Here is a 17,303-nt window from a genome sequence, read left to right as displayed (position 1 = left end):
ATGTTAAGATCAACCACATTCTATAATTTCTAGGAAAGGGAGTTCAAGAAAATAGAACTTAACAAGTAGCAAGGTTGCTATACAGGTAATTATAATAAAGGTGGTATAAAATACCCTGTTAATGTCTACCTTATGATTATTAAGTAGTTGGAGATGAAGATAACTATAATTCTCTTAATAAATACTTTCCATAAATAGATTATTTATTGTGTCTCAATATCGTGAGGGATGACAGAATACTTGCCTTGAACTCTAGTCCCTTTTGACAGTGACCTAATGTAAAACACCTGGCCTGAGAAATGCATCAACTAATAAATAAGTTAATAAGAAGTGCTTGGAATTTGTTGAAATGATTCTTTTAGGAGCCCCAGCAAGGGAAAACGAGAAGCACATTCCACAATCCAAACAGTGATCAAAGTGGCCATTCTTCCTGCCAGTCTTGGCACACGTGCTGGTCAGGCTGCGTTGATTAAAGAGAGGATTAACTCCCTGCTGTCCCAAGTTTGTTTGAATGCACTGAGCCTGCCTGCAAACCTGGCTGGAAGCATGCCGGACTTGAACTCTCGCTGTTTTCTCTGCTTCCATCAAGTCTGGCAGGTTACAAGCTCACAGTTTTCCTTACTCATCCTTCACTAGGGTTTCCATAGTTGCTAAACTAAAGTCTGTGATATTCAGTGCTGGCAGGGACTGGACCCTTCCTTCAAAGACTGAGCTGGTTTCAACCACAAGGGCTCCCCCAATCTTTACCCCAGGCTAGGATGTTAAAAGACCTGCTCTAATCCTTATTGCATTAAGAGGTCCGCATAAAACAAATGTGGGAAATGAAGTTAAGAACAAATAGGGTGATTGAGACATGCTTTTGCAGCTTTATGAAATTTGGGGCGAAAAATCACATGATGACATTTGACGTTGGTGATTCCCTCTAAAGCCCGTTCTTGGTGCTTCGGTTCCCCTCGCCTGTCTTAGACCATTTGACTTCTGAGTCAGGCTGTCTCTCTAATAATTCTTGTCTGTCTACACTTTCTCGTTCCATTTCCAGACCTAACACTGCCTTGTTGGATCCAAGCTCCCCTGAATTCTCCGCCGTGGTATCGGTGGGCGATTGGCTCCAGGCCATTAAAATGGACCGGTATAAGGATAACTTCACTGCTGCTGGTTATACCACACTAGAGGCTGTAGTGCACATGAACCAGGAGTAAGTACTCAGCGATGTAACACAAAAGGGTAAATCTAGATTTCATAGTATTTTGCTTCTTTTGCTTTGAGCTGCATAATCATCCTACTCATTTTTTTTTAAAAGAAAAGAAAACTGGAATGCCTTTCATTTTGATTGATTGAGTGTCATTTTGCACAGCCTCTATAAAGCACCTACATTGTTGCATTCAATTGCTTAATTAAACATTTTAATGCACCTGCCTTGTTGCGCTGTATTAATTGTGGCTGATTCAAATGCATGTCTGCATGAAGCCCAGAAAAGAGATTCTCAGCCCTCATCACATTTTCCTCTCCCACTTTTTTCTCCGCCTACTTACAGTGACCTGGCCAGAATTGGCATCACAGCTATCACACACCAGAATAAGATCTTGAGCAGCGTCCAGGCAATGAGAACCCAAATGCAGCAGATACACGGCAGAATGGTTCCAGTCTGAGCCAGTATTGAATAAACTCAAAACTCTTGAAATTAGTTTACCTCATCCATGCACTTTAATTGAAGAACTGCACTTTTTTTACTTCGTCTTCGCCCTCTGAAATTAAAGAAAAAAAAATATCTGCAGCGTTGCTTGGTGTACAGATTGCTGAAACTGTGGGGCTTACAGAAATGACAACCGTCATTTGAATTAGACCTGGAACAAATTGTTTCTCAGAAGTCCATCCATCCATCACCAATTTATAAAATACATGTACCTATATAAATAGAACACCGCCTCTGGTTTCAATGCCGTATTTGCTGCCAGACACTGAGCTTCTCCGAGACATCCTTGATCTTCTCTCCATTTGGAATTACAACCGTAGCGTTTTATTTGTGGCATAAATTACAGTCCATCCATCCTTCTTTCACTGGAATGAAGACCATGCCCACTTTTGAAGGACTCAGTTACAACTTTTAAGGCTTGGTTCGTACTGGGGATAAAACCTAGGTGAACGTCACGTGACTCATCAGTGCTGCCGCTTGGTGCTCGGGCCACCTGGTGGATTATGCGGACACGCGGGGCTGGAGAGAAAAAGAAAGTGGATTTTAAAATAATAATAATAATAATAATAATAATAAAACCCAAGCACCATACCCCCTACCTGGACAAACGTGGTCCGTTTCTTTGCGCCCGAGGCTGTGCCATATAAGTCTTATCTGGGGACTCTACAAACTTTTCGTAACTACCTTATGGATAGTGGATTGTGACAATCTTGTGTAGGGAAGTTTCATACTTTCCTCCTTTAAAGAAGCAAACCCAAATCTACAAGGTAAGGCAAAAGAACCAGCAATGAGTCTTCCTCCAATGAAAGCTGTTTTTTGGAAACTTTATCTTATTTGAAACACTGAGCAGTAAATATCTTTCATGGCTATCAGGTCGTTTAGGTTTTTTTTTAAGATTTCAGTCCTCTTGACATTGGGAGAGGAGACCCAAAGCAGTATGGCTTCTCTGCTGTTCTTCCAGGAAGAAGTGAAATAGGAACTATATGAGGTCAGGATGGCATCTAGACTTCCACTGGCTGTGCTTTCTTTCACACTATGAGGATCCTCTTGTCCTTTGGTGCCCTTCATTCCTGCCACGGATGCTTACTGAGCATCTTTTGGGTACTGGGTAGTAGCCTCTAACCTTGTTGGGTCATGCACACGCCCCATTCTTTGGAGAATTTGCTTCAGTTAAGGAGTGCTGGAGGGTCTTTCCATGAGTTTCATTTTCTTTTTTTTTTCCTTCTTTTTTTTTTTTAATTTAATTTTTATTTTATATTGGAGTATAGTTGATTTACAATGTTGTGTTAGTTTCAGGTGTACAGCAAAGTGATTCAGTTATACATATACATATATCCACTGTTTTTCAGATTCTTTTCCCACAGAGGTTATTACAGAGTACTGAGTAGAGTTCCTTGTGCTATACAGTAGGTCCTTGTTGGTTATCTGTTTTATATACAGTAGTGTATATATGTTAATCCCAGCCTCCTAATTTATCCCTCCCCCACCCCTTTCCCCTTTGGTAACCATAAGTTTGTTTTTGAAGTCTGTGAGTCTGTTTCTGTTTTATAAATAAGTTCATTTGTATCATTTTTTTGATTCCACATATAAGCGATATCATATGGTATTTGTCTTTCTCTGACTTACTTCACTTAGTATGATAATCTCTAGGTCCATCCATATTGCTGCAAATGGCATTATTTTATTCTCTTTATGGCTGAGTAATATTCCACTGTGTGTGTATATATATATATATATATATATATATATATATACACACCACATCTTCTTCGTCTGTTTCTCTATCGATGGACATTTAGGTTGCTTCCATGTCTTGGCTATTGTAAATAGTGCTGCTATGAACGTTGGGTGCATGTATCTTTTCAAAGTGTGGTTTTTCCGGATACATGCCCAGGAGTGTTCGTGTCCTGCTCCAGTAGCCCCTGTACCGAAGTGGGTCAGCCAAGGAGGATTTACCTAGATGTCAATGGTGAGACTTGGAAGTCACCTTGACTGACTCATTATCAGAAAGTGACCTACTAAAAAAATAGGCTTTTCATCCATCAAGCCCATTAGCCTTAGGTACTTCTATTTTAATCCCGGATTTTGTTCTTAAAACATGTGAATTTAAATGACTCTGTTCATTCCTAGAAGCAAATAGCCTAACTTTTTTGACTGGACAAATTTTAACTTTTTTAACTCTTCCATTTTTATCACTTTTAAAGAAGAGCTTGGCTGATTTTAATGACCTTTCTCCCCCCTTGGTTTTATCCTTATAGAGCAAGGAATGTTAAATTTGATGCTGTCAAATCATGACAGTTTAGTAAAAACCTTTTTGCAACATTAGTTGTGAAAACTTTTCTGTTCAGAAGGAATGTGAAATTTGTTTTTTAAACTACTCCAAGAATTTCTGTTTTATCACCGCTTTTGCTGAAGTCAGGGAGTTCTGGGTATTCATGTTAAAAGTTGACAAATGTTGGGGAGGTTCACTTGCTTTTAAAAAAAATTATTTTTTTTCCTTCTGTAAAGCCGTGGGATATTCTGTTTTCAATTCCCATAGTCCAGTTCAAATAAGGTAGCATTATAGTGTTATCTTGTGAGTAAAAAGAGAATGTTACCTTGCACACATTGAATAATTAAAAGTTTTGCTTTCTTACAATCAATAGCTTAAGACTTGAGGTATTTTTCTAAACATTGAACATAGTCAAAGCAGGACGTTTTTAAAAAGAGAGTGTGTCAATTCTAAGATGTCCTAACATGTTAATGTTATGTACTGTGTTGGAGTGGATTTGTTACATCTTAGCAGGTATCTCTGCAAATGAAATATTCAGTTGAGAACTGAGGAAAAGGTGGAATATGAAATTCATTCAAAGGTTGCCTTCTGAATCTTTTTTTTTTTTTAATTTATTTATTTACTTATTATTTTTGGCTGCATTGGGTTTTTTTGTTGCGGGCTTTTCTCTAGTTGCGGCACCGGCTGTGGAGCACCGGCTCTAGAGCACAGGCTCAGTAGGCATTGCTCCGCGGCATGTGGAATCTTCCCGGACCAGGGCTCAAACCCGTGTCCCCTGCATTGGCAGGCAGATTCTTAACCACTGCGCCACCAGGGAAGTCCTGTCTTCTGAATCTTAAGTTTTACACATTGTCTGAGTTAGAGGCCAGGCCAATGGAAAGACCAAAAAAAGGCTTCCTATGTGTCTAAAATAATACCCAGTAGCAGTAAAAGTGGAACTCCACTGCTTCCAGGAAGTCGTGCACGTTGAAAGAGAGATGTGAGGACAATAGGAATTTGTATTGTTTCCCAGGGTGTGGAGCCAGACTCTGGCATCCAGACAGCTTGGATTCCAAAACCAGCCGAGATGTTGACAGTGGGAAGTTCACTCTGTGTTTCTTTATAACTCAGTTCCTCCACCTGTAAATTAGCGATAATGACACTTTAACAATAACACCTTTCCTAACACATGGTGTTGTTGTGTATATGAACTACTCCTATGTAGAACACACTGAACTTCACAGAAGAAAGGCGTCCTCTTCCTCCAAGGTTTCCCAAGTGTTATTCACCCATCTTTCACTTGTGAACCCAAACGTTTTATTGCAACAGGCCAGAGCGGGGTGAAATGAAGTTCAGTGGTAGGGAGCCATCCAGATGAAGCTTCTTCACTTTCAATGGATTTATGAGGGTTTGAGGGTAAATGTATATCTATACAGAAGGTGGTAGACCTATCAAATCACTCCTGTATTATTTAGCCTTGAAATGTATGAAATTGTTATTTTATAATTGGGAAGAGTGAAATGTACAAGTAAGACCCCATTGCAATGAAAAGAACTGGATGATAAAGACACTTTGATGTCTTCATGACTGACTCAAAGGAACAAAGCTTTTTGTTTATTTAGTCACCATGAAAGTCACATCTTTCACTCCTGATCCCACACAGACCACATGCTTTGTCTGGTCTCTGTTCAAGCAATTCCTCACGATAAAGAGGTTGCTTGAATTCAAGGAAGAAAAGGTTTATTTTTCTCCCTTTTATTCTGACATCAACTAGATATAAGCCTCCACATTCCCACACTTCATATACGCACTGAGTATCTGAATATTACAAATATATTTATATCCAGGCATTTAGTGAAGAAGGGAGTTGGCAGACAAAAATGGGACAAACGTGTTTTTGAGATGACTCTTTCTCCTCTAAGTAGCAAAAGAAAATCACCTTCAAAAAGTGTGCATATCCATATGGAGTTGGTTATTCTGCTTCAGAGTCTTTAAGGTCAAATTTGTGTTCATTTTGTCCTTCATGTAAATACATGTCTTGTCTGATGGAATCCCTGCATGTTCAGGTTTAAAAAACTATGTTCAATAGAGTTACTGATTTCCAGAGACGAAAGAGTTGGAAAAATAGATCTGATCCTTTTTCTTTAATTTTTTTTCATAATTGTCAAAAATGAATGATGTTGACAAGTGACTACCTGAAGACCTTGGTAGTTATGTCCTTACCCACATTTATAATTTTAAATTGCTTAAGAAGTAATGTCTATCTGAATATTTTATACAAAAATTTTATTACTTTCTCCAAGTAGACTAAAGTATTTTCTACAAGTTTAAGTAATAGTCATTTACCTCCAAGAAACTGAATTTGATTTATCTCCCTCACACAATAAACAACGCACAAATACAAAGCAAGCAGATAAATTGGTTTGATAAAATAAGGAAAATTATCTGTAATAAGATGCACTTTGGTCTTAATTTTTGCTCTACACTTGAGGCCAACAACTGCTAAACACGGCCACTGTGGTGGAAGATATAGTCCAAGAGCAATCTTGATGGAAAGTTATCAAAAGGAAAGAAGAGGAGTTGCTTCTTTTGGCTTGAGTTGATTATTTGATGCATGAGAGGACAATGGTTCCATTGCATTGTGCCAGCCTTGTTGGAATCTACGCTGATGGGGTGTCTGCGACTGTCTCTTGGTGGACTTCAGTCCCCAAGACCTCCCTCACTGTGCCCATGGCCCCGGGTTCCCTCTCTCTACCTGTTATATGCAGATTGCATGGATCCTTTACTAATTAGATACTCCCATTCGTTAGAAGTTACTTTCTCTTTACGAAAAACATCCAATGCTTTTTATTTCGTAGCTGGCATTTTTTCAATCATATTGTTGAATATTGGTGGATTGGGATGTTTCCAGATGTGTCCCTAAAATACACAGTTTCCCTCTTTGGAACAACTGACTTTTTAGAGTAGTACAATTTGCATCCTTTCAGCAGCTCTAAGCCCTTCTTGCACAAATGAACCGTAACAGTTCAGAATTTTTATTTCAAAGAAAGACTGTTTCCATAGTGGGTAAAGCTTGGCTGTACACTCAGACTGTATGGATTCTAATCCCAGCTCTGCTACTTCAGAACGTACGAACACAAGCAGGTTTTTTAACCTCTCTACGTTTCCATATCCTCATCCATATAATAGGGATACGAATAGCATCTTACTCTGAGTTATAATAATGAAGCTGTTAATAAACATTTTTATTATTATAGTTATCATTTTTTCAGAGGAGGAAAGTAAGAATTTATGATCTTCTCCCTGGACTCCTTACTGAGCCATCCTGCCTTCTCTGTACTTATACGGCTTGACAACTGGTTGGCGAGATAGGTTGATGTTTTGTCTGAAGTCTTGTTCTTTTCTCTACAGGGAGTACATTCTGCTATCTTGGCCTCACAGCCCTTCCTTTTGATTACAAAGCCCACAGAAGCAAACAGAACACACCCTCCTCAGTTCCTCCTAAACGTGTTTCTTCTGCTTCTACTATGCCAGTTCTGGAGCAAAGACGCTGATGAAACAACACTCATTCCTGAAAAGAATACATTTCTGACTTTCAAATCCCCTTTCCCGGTGAAAGAAATGGCAAACATTCAAGCTTCAGCATCTGTTCTCCAATTGCACTGAGGAATGTCCTGTCTGGCAGCACCAGCTCTGCAGAGCCCCTGTTTCCCAACTCCTTTGGTTTTATTTATATGTATTTCCATATCTCATTTCTGTATGTCCCTGCTGCATTGGTGTGGCAGCAAGTGACTGAAGGCTACAGGTTTTACCATGGACACCAGGTCCGGTGCCACCACACAAAACAAAGCCAGTTCCTGTGAGCTGCCTACGATATGCATTGCTGAAGTAACGTTTTACCCAGGGTGTGCCATCGCAGTGATATAAATATATTTTTTTCCTAGACTAAATATGAGCTGACTATCTCTTTTGACGTGTGTACATAGGTGTGTGTGTGTGTACGCGTGTGTACGTGTGTGTGAGTATATAACCTCATGCTTAGAACTGCCTGTGAATGTTGCGGAATGCTACACGTGGAGAGGTCTGGTTTGCCACCAGTTCTGAGATGAAGAGCCACGTGAGATAGCGGGCCTGGAAACCGTGCCCCATCCCCTTAGAAGGACAACCCGGAAGTGTTAAATGTCCCGTATCTATAAGTGTATTTTGTAGCAGCCACGCTAACCTTAGTAAGTCATCCTACAGCTTTGGACAGAGGCATTTTCACCTTAGCGGTGGAGTGATTTTAGAATATAAGTCCATTCAGGTGACAACCCATCATCAAAATCACGAATTCTGATTGAACTCCTCATCTGAATCACCAGTTCCTGGGTGGAGGGAGAGAAGGGGATGGAATTTGTCTAGTAACCCCAAATGGAATACAAGTAGCCTTTGTTTTCCTGCATAAATGGACGTGTTGAATGCGAACAAATATATGCAATTCATATACTTTCGGAGATGAACGTAGACGCGTGTGTCGGCTTTGAGATGATGTGTCCTGGATTAATACTTTGTCTCCCAATATCACAGAAAAATACATGCCAGTGACTCTTGAGGTTAGCATAGTAGGAATGAAATGCCCTCAAGCAACTTCAGGTTCCCAATTTACACGGAAAGTTCGACTGTTATGAATATGCAGCTGACTTCTATGACCATCAAAAGTGCATCAGCCTTCTGGAATCTGAGGTCCAGTGTGTGAAGATTCAGTTTCGATCTGATAATGTATACCAAAATCCAGCCAACATACTGCCATTTTTCATAATCGGAGTGGCTGCCTTGCTTATTCTAAGCTATGGTTGCAGAAACTGTGGCCATTTATATAAGCTATAACATCAAATCAGGGAAAAATGGGGGGAAAAAAAAAAAGATTCCAAACCTTATATTGTTGGATAAGTAGAGAAAATCATCAATAAATATTTATTACATTCTGACAGGGTGTATGGCATTGTAGTCTCATAACTATGCCAGAGTGACAAAGTTAATTCACCCCTTTTTGGGGACTTTAATATATTTTTAAAGGGATGTGCCTATGCATTGATGCCTGAAAAAATATGTATAAAGAAATGAGGTTGAATCTCTGAGTGGGTTTTCTTTCCCCGGAGGTCAGGGCAGGAGACCAACTTCAGGTGCTGTATCTAGCCCCAAGAATGGATGCTGCCCTAGTGAGCTCAGATGCTAAGTCATGCTCAGATGCTAAATCATTAGGCAGCATTAAGCTGTTCCCCTGCACCAAATCAAGTAGCTTCCCCATGTGTTCGCTGGCCCCAAATTATTTTTAACAATCTTAAGAATGAAATGTTTTGGTGTGTTTTAAAAAGTTATTTTAAAGAAAAGTTATACTCACTACACTCCTGGTGTGTGTTTTTGAGACCTCTTGTATTCAATCTGTGAAGGATATGTGTATTAATCCATACACACTTATAGCCTCAATATTTGCCTGAAGACACTTAAATTCTGACAAGTAAAAGGAAGTTCTAGAAGCAATATTTTCACTTCTTTAACATTCTCCAAACAACATCAAGCATTGGTACACACTGAAGAGTGCATTTATTTTTTGTATCACTCCAAGCATGTTGGAATATGCAAGGACTGTGGTTAAAATTAGAATGTATAAGGCGTATTATAATTTAGTTCTTACTGAAGAAGAAATTAACAGAACAATGCTTGGTTCAGACATGTTCCAAAATTTGAGCAATCTCTTGAGTTAGACATAGAGATTTTTCTATTTTGTTTTCATTTGTCAAGGTATTTTTCTTCCCTTCATGAACTTTAGGTACACGTAACTTATGTCATTTATTTATGGTCTTTTATACCTAGTTTGTAAAATTGTAAAATAGCAAACTAAATGCAAAGAGTTTGCATTTGAAAATAATAAAGTAGTTGCCGTATACAAACGTGGAATCTAGTTGTCTCTTTTCAACAACTTTTGCCACATGCATGGTGTTTCTAAATTAATTAATCGCGTGTTGTCATTTGGTTAGAACACAAAATCTTCAATTCTAATTGAGTGTGCTTATTTAGAGAATAAAAAGCGTTGATTTCTAAATGGTCCTCGCCCTTGAGAACAACGTATTAGCAAATCTAACTTAGATTCCGTGAGATCCTGTATCCCACTGTAATTAAGACTGAACTTTGGTTAGAATTCAGTCTCCACCTCTTACTCATCATACAATCTAGGGCAAGTTTCTTAATTTCCCCGTGCCCATTTCTTTGTAGAATGGCAATTACAATGCCAAGAGCTTTTATGAAGACTATATTAAAGTGTTAGCACAATGTCTAGCATCTAGCCAGAACTCAACAAACAGTAGCTCTTCTGAGGATACAAGCTGTCTTTAACATTCCCAATTCTACACCCGCTCTAACACCGTTGCTACTGATCCAAGTGGCTAGCTACGCGTCCCTACCATGAGCTTTTAATCCTGGATCCATGGACCCTTGACGGTACACCGCTGGAGCTCCAAGGGGTCGGAAAGTTTTCCTAAAACATGGTGCAGTTGTTAATGATTATATGTGTGGTTTGATGGGGAGAAAGTTCATAAATTTTATCAAATCCTAAATTGGTGTAGGATACGAAAATATTAAAGGCCACAGTTTTAAGAATGGATGCTCTCCACATATTATCTCATTCAATACACTACCATTGGCTAAGCCCTTGTTAATTGGAAATCAGACTCGAAGACTTACTATAATAAATTAAAGCACTTAAGTGCAGCTAGCTTCAGAGAGTGGGGGCATGCCTTTTAGTGTTATCAGGGACATTTTAAAACATGGGCCTTGAAATGAAAAGAATCTGGGTTACGTCTGGTTATTTCGTGTTTATTTCTTACTGAAACACCTCTCTAGAATCAGCTATATTGATGTGTAGAGTAGTTGACAACGTATTTGTGATTGGAAAGAGACTAGGCTTGACATTTTCTCCCCGACTTGTTCAGCAAGATGGAAAAGCAACTGTGATTCTCCAGAGAAATAACCAATAGAAGATGTATCTCTCTCTCTATATGGAGATATAAAGATATAAGTATATAAAGACACTCTTTATGAGGAAATGGCTCACAAAATTATGGAGAATGAAAAGTTCCACAATCTGCAAACTGGATACCCAGGAAGGCCAGAGGCGTAATTCAGCCCAAGTCCAAAGGCCTGAGAACCAGTCAAGCCAATGGTGTAAATCCTTATCCAAGGGCAGGAGAAAATGAGATGAAATGTCTCAGCTCAAACAGTGAGGCAGGGAAAAAGGGGCGGGGTGGGGATTCCTCCATCTCCGTCCTAACATACTGGATGATGCCGACCCACAGTGAGGAGGGCAATCTACTGAGTCCACTGATTCAAATGCTAATCTCAGCTGAAAACACCCTCACAGGCACACCCAGAAATGATGTTTAACCTGGGCACCCCATGGCCTATCAGTTTGACACATAAAATTAACCATCACATTGTCGGTATTTTCCCTTACATTTTCTAGAATGAGCTGGTAGAGTGGTGTCAAAATTGCCATATGTAATCTTAATAATTATGAGATTGATTTCAGTGTAGTGCAAGCTAGCTTCTGACCCTATATTCTCAGCGGTGAAAACACTAAAGTTTTATTTCCAGCTCACATCACAGCCTGGAGAAGATTCAGAGGATCTTCCTGGCAACTTTCCAAGCAGTGACTCAGGAATCCAAGCTCTTCCCCTCCTGTGAGGCTGCCACGTGTGGTGTCCAAGGCAACACGTAAAGGGAAGAGAATGTGGAAGATCGTCTTGAGGCTTTAAGGCCAGCCTTGGAAAGGGCTTATATTCCTACTTCCCTTCTTCATTGACCAGAACCCAATCACATGGGCCTAACCTGTTTGGAGGCTGGGAAGTGTGCACAGGAAAAAGAACTAAAATGATTATAGTTGTTAGCCAGGCTCTATCACAAGTACAGCAGCCCCATGCACCTAGGGGAGGTCAGGGAAAGCTTCCTGTAGAAGTGAAGTGCATCTGTAAGCTTTGCCTGATCTCCCATAAGCGTGTCCCATGGTCATTTCCCAGAGATGCAGACAAGCATGAGCAGACTTGTTACAACATTTGCATTCTCATCCTTGTCTACCTAGATGCTTTAGGGATTGCATTTTCCTTTCTGCATCACAGATCTCTACACTTTGGCTACACACAACCTTCGGTTTATACACAAAAGTACCTGCCTCTTAGGGTTTAAATTGCCTTAGCCACTCAGTTTCCCTAGGAGGAAAGGGGGGTGGGGAGCATAGAATGAATCCTAATCCAAGCAACAGATTTGAGGTGTTATTTTTTCCTCCAAATAAAGATACAACTAGAGTGTGTAAAACCACACCACCTTAACCCCTTGATGCCTATCAGATGGACATGACCCTGAAGACTTATTCTGAGACATCTTAAGAATTAGAGATAAAGGGCAGGCTTAGAGGATTTCATTCCTTTAAACATTTGTGAACACTTAACTGCATGCCAGCCATGTACTAAACTCTGTTTATTTAAATACAATAAATATGACAGAAGCACTCTTACGCCCATTTTATAGATGAAAACACTAAGGCGTAAGTTGATTAGACAGCTAGTCCAAGGCCACCTTGCTAATAAGGGTTGGAATTTGGGATTTAAAGACAAGTAGTTGGACTCCAGAGATTGCTTGTCGCCTCTACTCCCACTGCCATACCATGGGATGAACCCGGGTTGCTCCCTTCTATCTTATTAATCAATTTGTCCGATGGGTATGTTCCAGTTTGATGATGATGTTACGTGCCATTGTGAGCAGTATATCCGTCGGTGCATTATTCCCTAAACACCACTTGCCTATTCTGGTGCCAGATGGCTTACTTTTGACAGATTTGTCATGTTAATTATTTTTGATAAACTCTAGTGAAACAAACTATACCTTAAGCACAATGTTCACCTACACACTTTGTTTTGTGAGAATTAATTTTCAAAGTCTACTTTTCACTAAAAGCAGAGTGTAAGCTATTATTGCTAAGATACCACCTGTGATATATAGTGGGGGAGGAAGTGGTGATTTTCTTTAATTATCATTTTCATGTTCTAAGCATAAAAACCATGGACAGCATTTCTCAAATGCCATTCTTCATTTGATGATGACCTGTGACAAAGAAGCTAGTTATTAACCAAATAGAAAAAAAAGATGGGTCCAAAGACAAGAGAAAAATTAACCGAAGTAAAGGCTGAGCATGATGGAATAAAAAAGTGCACAGATTTGATGTGGACCCTGCCTTGGCTACTCACTACCTGTGTGACCTTGGGCAAATCACTTAACTGCCCTGAAACTCAGTTTACTCATCTTTAAAATGGGAGCCTACTTTGTCAGGGTCTTGTGAGAATTCAGAGTCATCAATTCTAAGGAAAGCCAGAGCTGCAAATATGGATGTCTACATAGGCCAGTTAGACCACGTGAATACGCCATGTTGTCCAAATGTGACACAATAGAGAGTAGGTATTTAGATAAAACATTAGGTTGATAAGATATTAATGAGTATTATTAAATAGATGGTAAGTTGGGGCCAGAAGGTTTCTATGGTCAAATAAGATTGGAAAACAGTGATACATTTCACTACTCCCTTTTGGAGATTCATAAAACATTTTAATACATTAATACATTAAAGGCTCTGAGAAGTCCTGCGGGAAAGGAACCAATTTTGCTACTTTAACTGAGCATTTTCCAAGTACATTTGATAGTGAAACCCTTTTAACATCTCCACAGAATGAAAGTTCTCTGCAACACAATTTGGACATCTATTCTCTGGGGATTCAGATGAGAAAACTGAAGGAGGGAGAGGCCCACAGATGCACCCCACGTTGCACAACTCTGATGTCCTGTTGCTTGACTCCCAGCCCGTGGTGCATCTACCTCCACACCCCAAGGCAGAGTCCAAGGACTTACCTGGATTTTCAGCTGCATGGAGATTTGCCTTTTGTTCATTGGTGGTCTAGGGGCTGCAATGAACGGGCTGGGGTAGAGCGTGTGATGCAGGAGCATAGGTTGGAGAGATTGTGCTACTGGAAAGTATGACTGTTGAGTCCTGATTTCGGAACCCATATAGGAGGTTTTAAGTCATGAAATGACCAGTGTGAAGCAGTCATGACCTGGGCTTAATGTCTGAATTCTCCTAGTCATAGTAAAGAACCAAATGGATTTTGACAACGAAAAAATGTACCACACACTTAAATCAACAACCTAATTAAGACTCGTAGCTATATTATGGGCTTTGGCCTCAATGATTTTACCCTTTCCCTTTGGAGGAAGTGCCTTGAGCCATTGACTGCTCCCAGTTGAATGGGTAATAGACCCCTGACATATCTTGTTTCAGGCAATCGCCCTAGGTATAATTCTTTGTTTACAGCACTGCTGTGGAAAACTTGATGAATGCTTAGAAGAAAATAGAATTAGGACCTAAGGACCTAGTTAAAATCAACTTAGTAGAACATAGACATTGCTTTGTGTAGAGCTGGAAAAGATAGCCATGAGAGAAAGTGTCTTTAACATGCACCCAGAGAAACTATATATTATACCCATAATATGTACGAGGCAATTACGGCTTAGTAATCTGCAGTGTATCACTACCTAGCAATCAGATTGACGTATTCTAATGAGACCCATGTTGTTTGTAATCAGACTGGCATTGCTTATTCAGATCTCTGTTCCATAAGATGCACTTTTAAATGGCTCAGATTGCACCAGATGCTATAAGAAATAGCATTCCATTTTATTCCATTACCAGCATTTTTCCCTCTTTCAATTAGCATAATTTAAAATCAGCCAGAGGCAAATGTGAGGGGCTGGAAAGTTGCAAAGAAGTTCAGAAACAACTTGATAGAAAAAGGCAAGAAGACACACATGCACAATTTTTTATATGGGCAAGAGAACATTACAATTAATAGAGTTTTTATTCTTTAAATTGCCCAGAATTTATTTCCATGACTTATTGAAATATTAGAATCTCTCAGGGGTCTAACTGCCCTATAGGTTCTTCTTGCTTATGCATTATCTTGTGGATGACATAATAGAATCACCACATCATTTACTATTCAGTTAAAGTTTAATTGAGTTCATCTTTTTTTCCCCCTCAAAATGGTCAGGCACTTGGACAATCAAAACAAATTCTCGTTTGTAAAATGAGAAGATCCTTGTAAATTGCCTCTTTAAAGCTTAGGTCCTGGCTGTTTACAAAATATCTGATGTTAAAACCTGAGCTAACGTAATACACATTTTTCCCTGATATAATCTGCCATGATGCTAGAAACAGTGCTTTTTAGATAAGTTTTTAAAATAAGGATTGGCATCTGATATTGGGAGACTACATTTCCAATGATTTGTCTCCCCAGGATTTTTGCATCATCCTAGCAATAAGGTATAAACTCCCCAGGCTGTGTCTTGGGCTTTTGCTGGTAGCTCAACCAGAATTCACTCCCCCTTGGTTCTCTTCCTAATAGCACCTAACTTGACCACACATGTCCTCTCTTTATGTCATTTGAGTGGGACTGACCCATCCCCAGCTATAGTTACCCTAATGGGTCTGAATCACAATAAACCCTTGACACAAGGATTGGTTCAGAGGAGGTCCAATCAAAGTGAAACTTGAGACTCCTTTTCCATAAGGTGGGAAACCATCTTTCTGAAGCCCTACCCCACTCCTGCATGAACAAAATGTACCATTTCCTCTCGCAGCCATTCTGGGATCATGAGAAAAGTCACCTTCGGTATGAAAGTGACACACATAGGTGAAAAGAATCTCAAAGAAACAGAGCTGGAGCCAATGGTCTCCTGGAGCCGGCTAGCACCAACCAGCTCGCGAGAGCCAGTTGGTAAATTTTCAGGAAACTTGTGAGCCGGTCAACATGTTGGTAGCTTAAAATTGGCCACGGTGGAAGTATTCACACCACGGAAATCTGCAAACACTAAAACTCAGGGTTGCTGCTTCTTTTTCTCCTTCCCCTTTTCCTCCTCTTTCTTTTTCCTCTTTCCTCCTCCTCCTCCTCGCTTCCAGATCTGGTTGTTAAACATTTACTAGCTTTCCACTGGTTGGCCCTCCGACTGAATCATGCCTGAAGCCTTGGCTCACTCCTGCACTTTTCATATCAGAAGTCTAGAAAGTCTCCCCTTATTGTTAAGTCAGTTTGACCCAGATGATTTTCGGTTACTATTAAACAAAGGCATATCCTCCGTGACCTGCAAAGTTCTCCGTGATCACAAGAGCTAACATTTATGGAGCCTGTACTAAGGACCAAGAACTGTGCTAAGTGCAAATTTACTTTGGCTCAAATAAAACATCCAGGTCTACAAAAAAAGGTACTTTTATTATTTCTGAGTCACACATGAAGAAACTAAGCCTCAGGGTACAAGCACCACTTATCCAAGTTTCAAAGAGACCTACTACAGTTTTCTCAAACTACAGTAGTTTGAGACTACTACAGTTTTCCAAATGCACCAAGCGTTTTCATGCCTTAGTGCCTCCCCTGTGCTGTCTATTCTTTTTATAGACCATGTCTATAAACCAGACCATGTCTGGTTAATGCCTATCATCCTTCAAGATCCTGAGTCAGTGCCTCACAGAGGTCTTCTTCATCCTCAGTCTGAGCCACGTGACTCCTCACATCGCCTTGAGCCTACCTTGCCGACAGTGTTTTTAACAACGCCAGGTACTTATTGATTTTCTTGTTGGTTCCCCCCACTAGACCCTAAGATTAACAGATTCTTAGGAATCTTTAATTTTTCTTGTCTATATCTTCAGGCCTGCTATCATGGCTCTCCACATGGTAGCTGTTTAACTAATGCTGGTTGAATTACTTGAATGAATGAAAGAATGAAACTTTGTGATGTGTTTTTGCTGCATTGAAATTCAAGGAAAGAAGGAATCCTCTGTCATTACCCTTAATACATATTCTTGTACTAAATATGCGAATCATCATAAAGCTATCAAAACTCCTTGTGTTCATTTTTCTCATGTTCAATATCACCATCTTTCATCATCAGGCATTATAGGTATTGGGCAGATGGAAGAATGTGTTGAGAAGATTAGAAAGATCATTGGCTTCTGTGTCAAATAGACTGGACATGAATTCTAGCCTCACCATTCACTACCAGGGTCATCTTAGGTAACTTGCATACTTTCCTCATCTGTAAAATGGGACTGATGTCTAACATTTAAGGTTGCTGTGTGAAAGTAAATAGTTGTTAAGTGGCCAGGCACATGGTGATAGACACTTAAGAAATGGTAACTCCTTATCTTCATGCCCTACAACCTGTCATATAATATATATGCCTCCAGGACTATCACCTAAGATTTAGTGTCTGACCTTCATTTTCATAGTT

At 39.7% G+C, this 17,303-nt stretch overlaps 1 protein-coding gene across 2 annotated transcripts in view; it reads left to right on the top strand.

Moving 5' to 3' along the window:
• EPHA4 (EPH receptor A4) overlaps window positions 1-7,894 on the top strand; it is a 140,541-nt gene extending 132,647 nt beyond the window's left edge. Inside the window, exons 16-18 of one of the 2 annotated variants that reach the window (XM_061187838.1) lie at window positions 1,040-1,195; window positions 1,535-2,460; window positions 7,356-7,894. In XM_061187838.1, the coding sequence (XP_061043821.1) occupies window positions 1,040-1,195; window positions 1,535-1,649 (271 nt within the window). In that variant the 3' untranslated portion in view covers window positions 1,650-2,460; window positions 7,356-7,894. Of the gene's footprint in view, window positions 1-1,039; window positions 1,225-1,534; window positions 2,461-7,355 lie in introns of those variants that run through there. The other variant, XM_061187847.1, reaches the window with a different exon arrangement.
• The last annotated feature ends 9,409 nt before the right edge of the window (window positions 7,895-17,303 follow it).

This window comes from Eubalaena glacialis, chromosome 1 (genome assembly GCF_028564815.1).
Source record: "Eubalaena glacialis isolate mEubGla1 chromosome 1, mEubGla1.1.hap2.+ XY, whole genome shotgun sequence".
NCBI classification, from domain to species: Eukaryota; Metazoa; Chordata; class Mammalia; order Artiodactyla; family Balaenidae; genus Eubalaena; species Eubalaena glacialis.
Note: the sequence above shows the minus strand (reverse complement) of the source record. Positions and strands in the feature narration are given on the sequence as shown.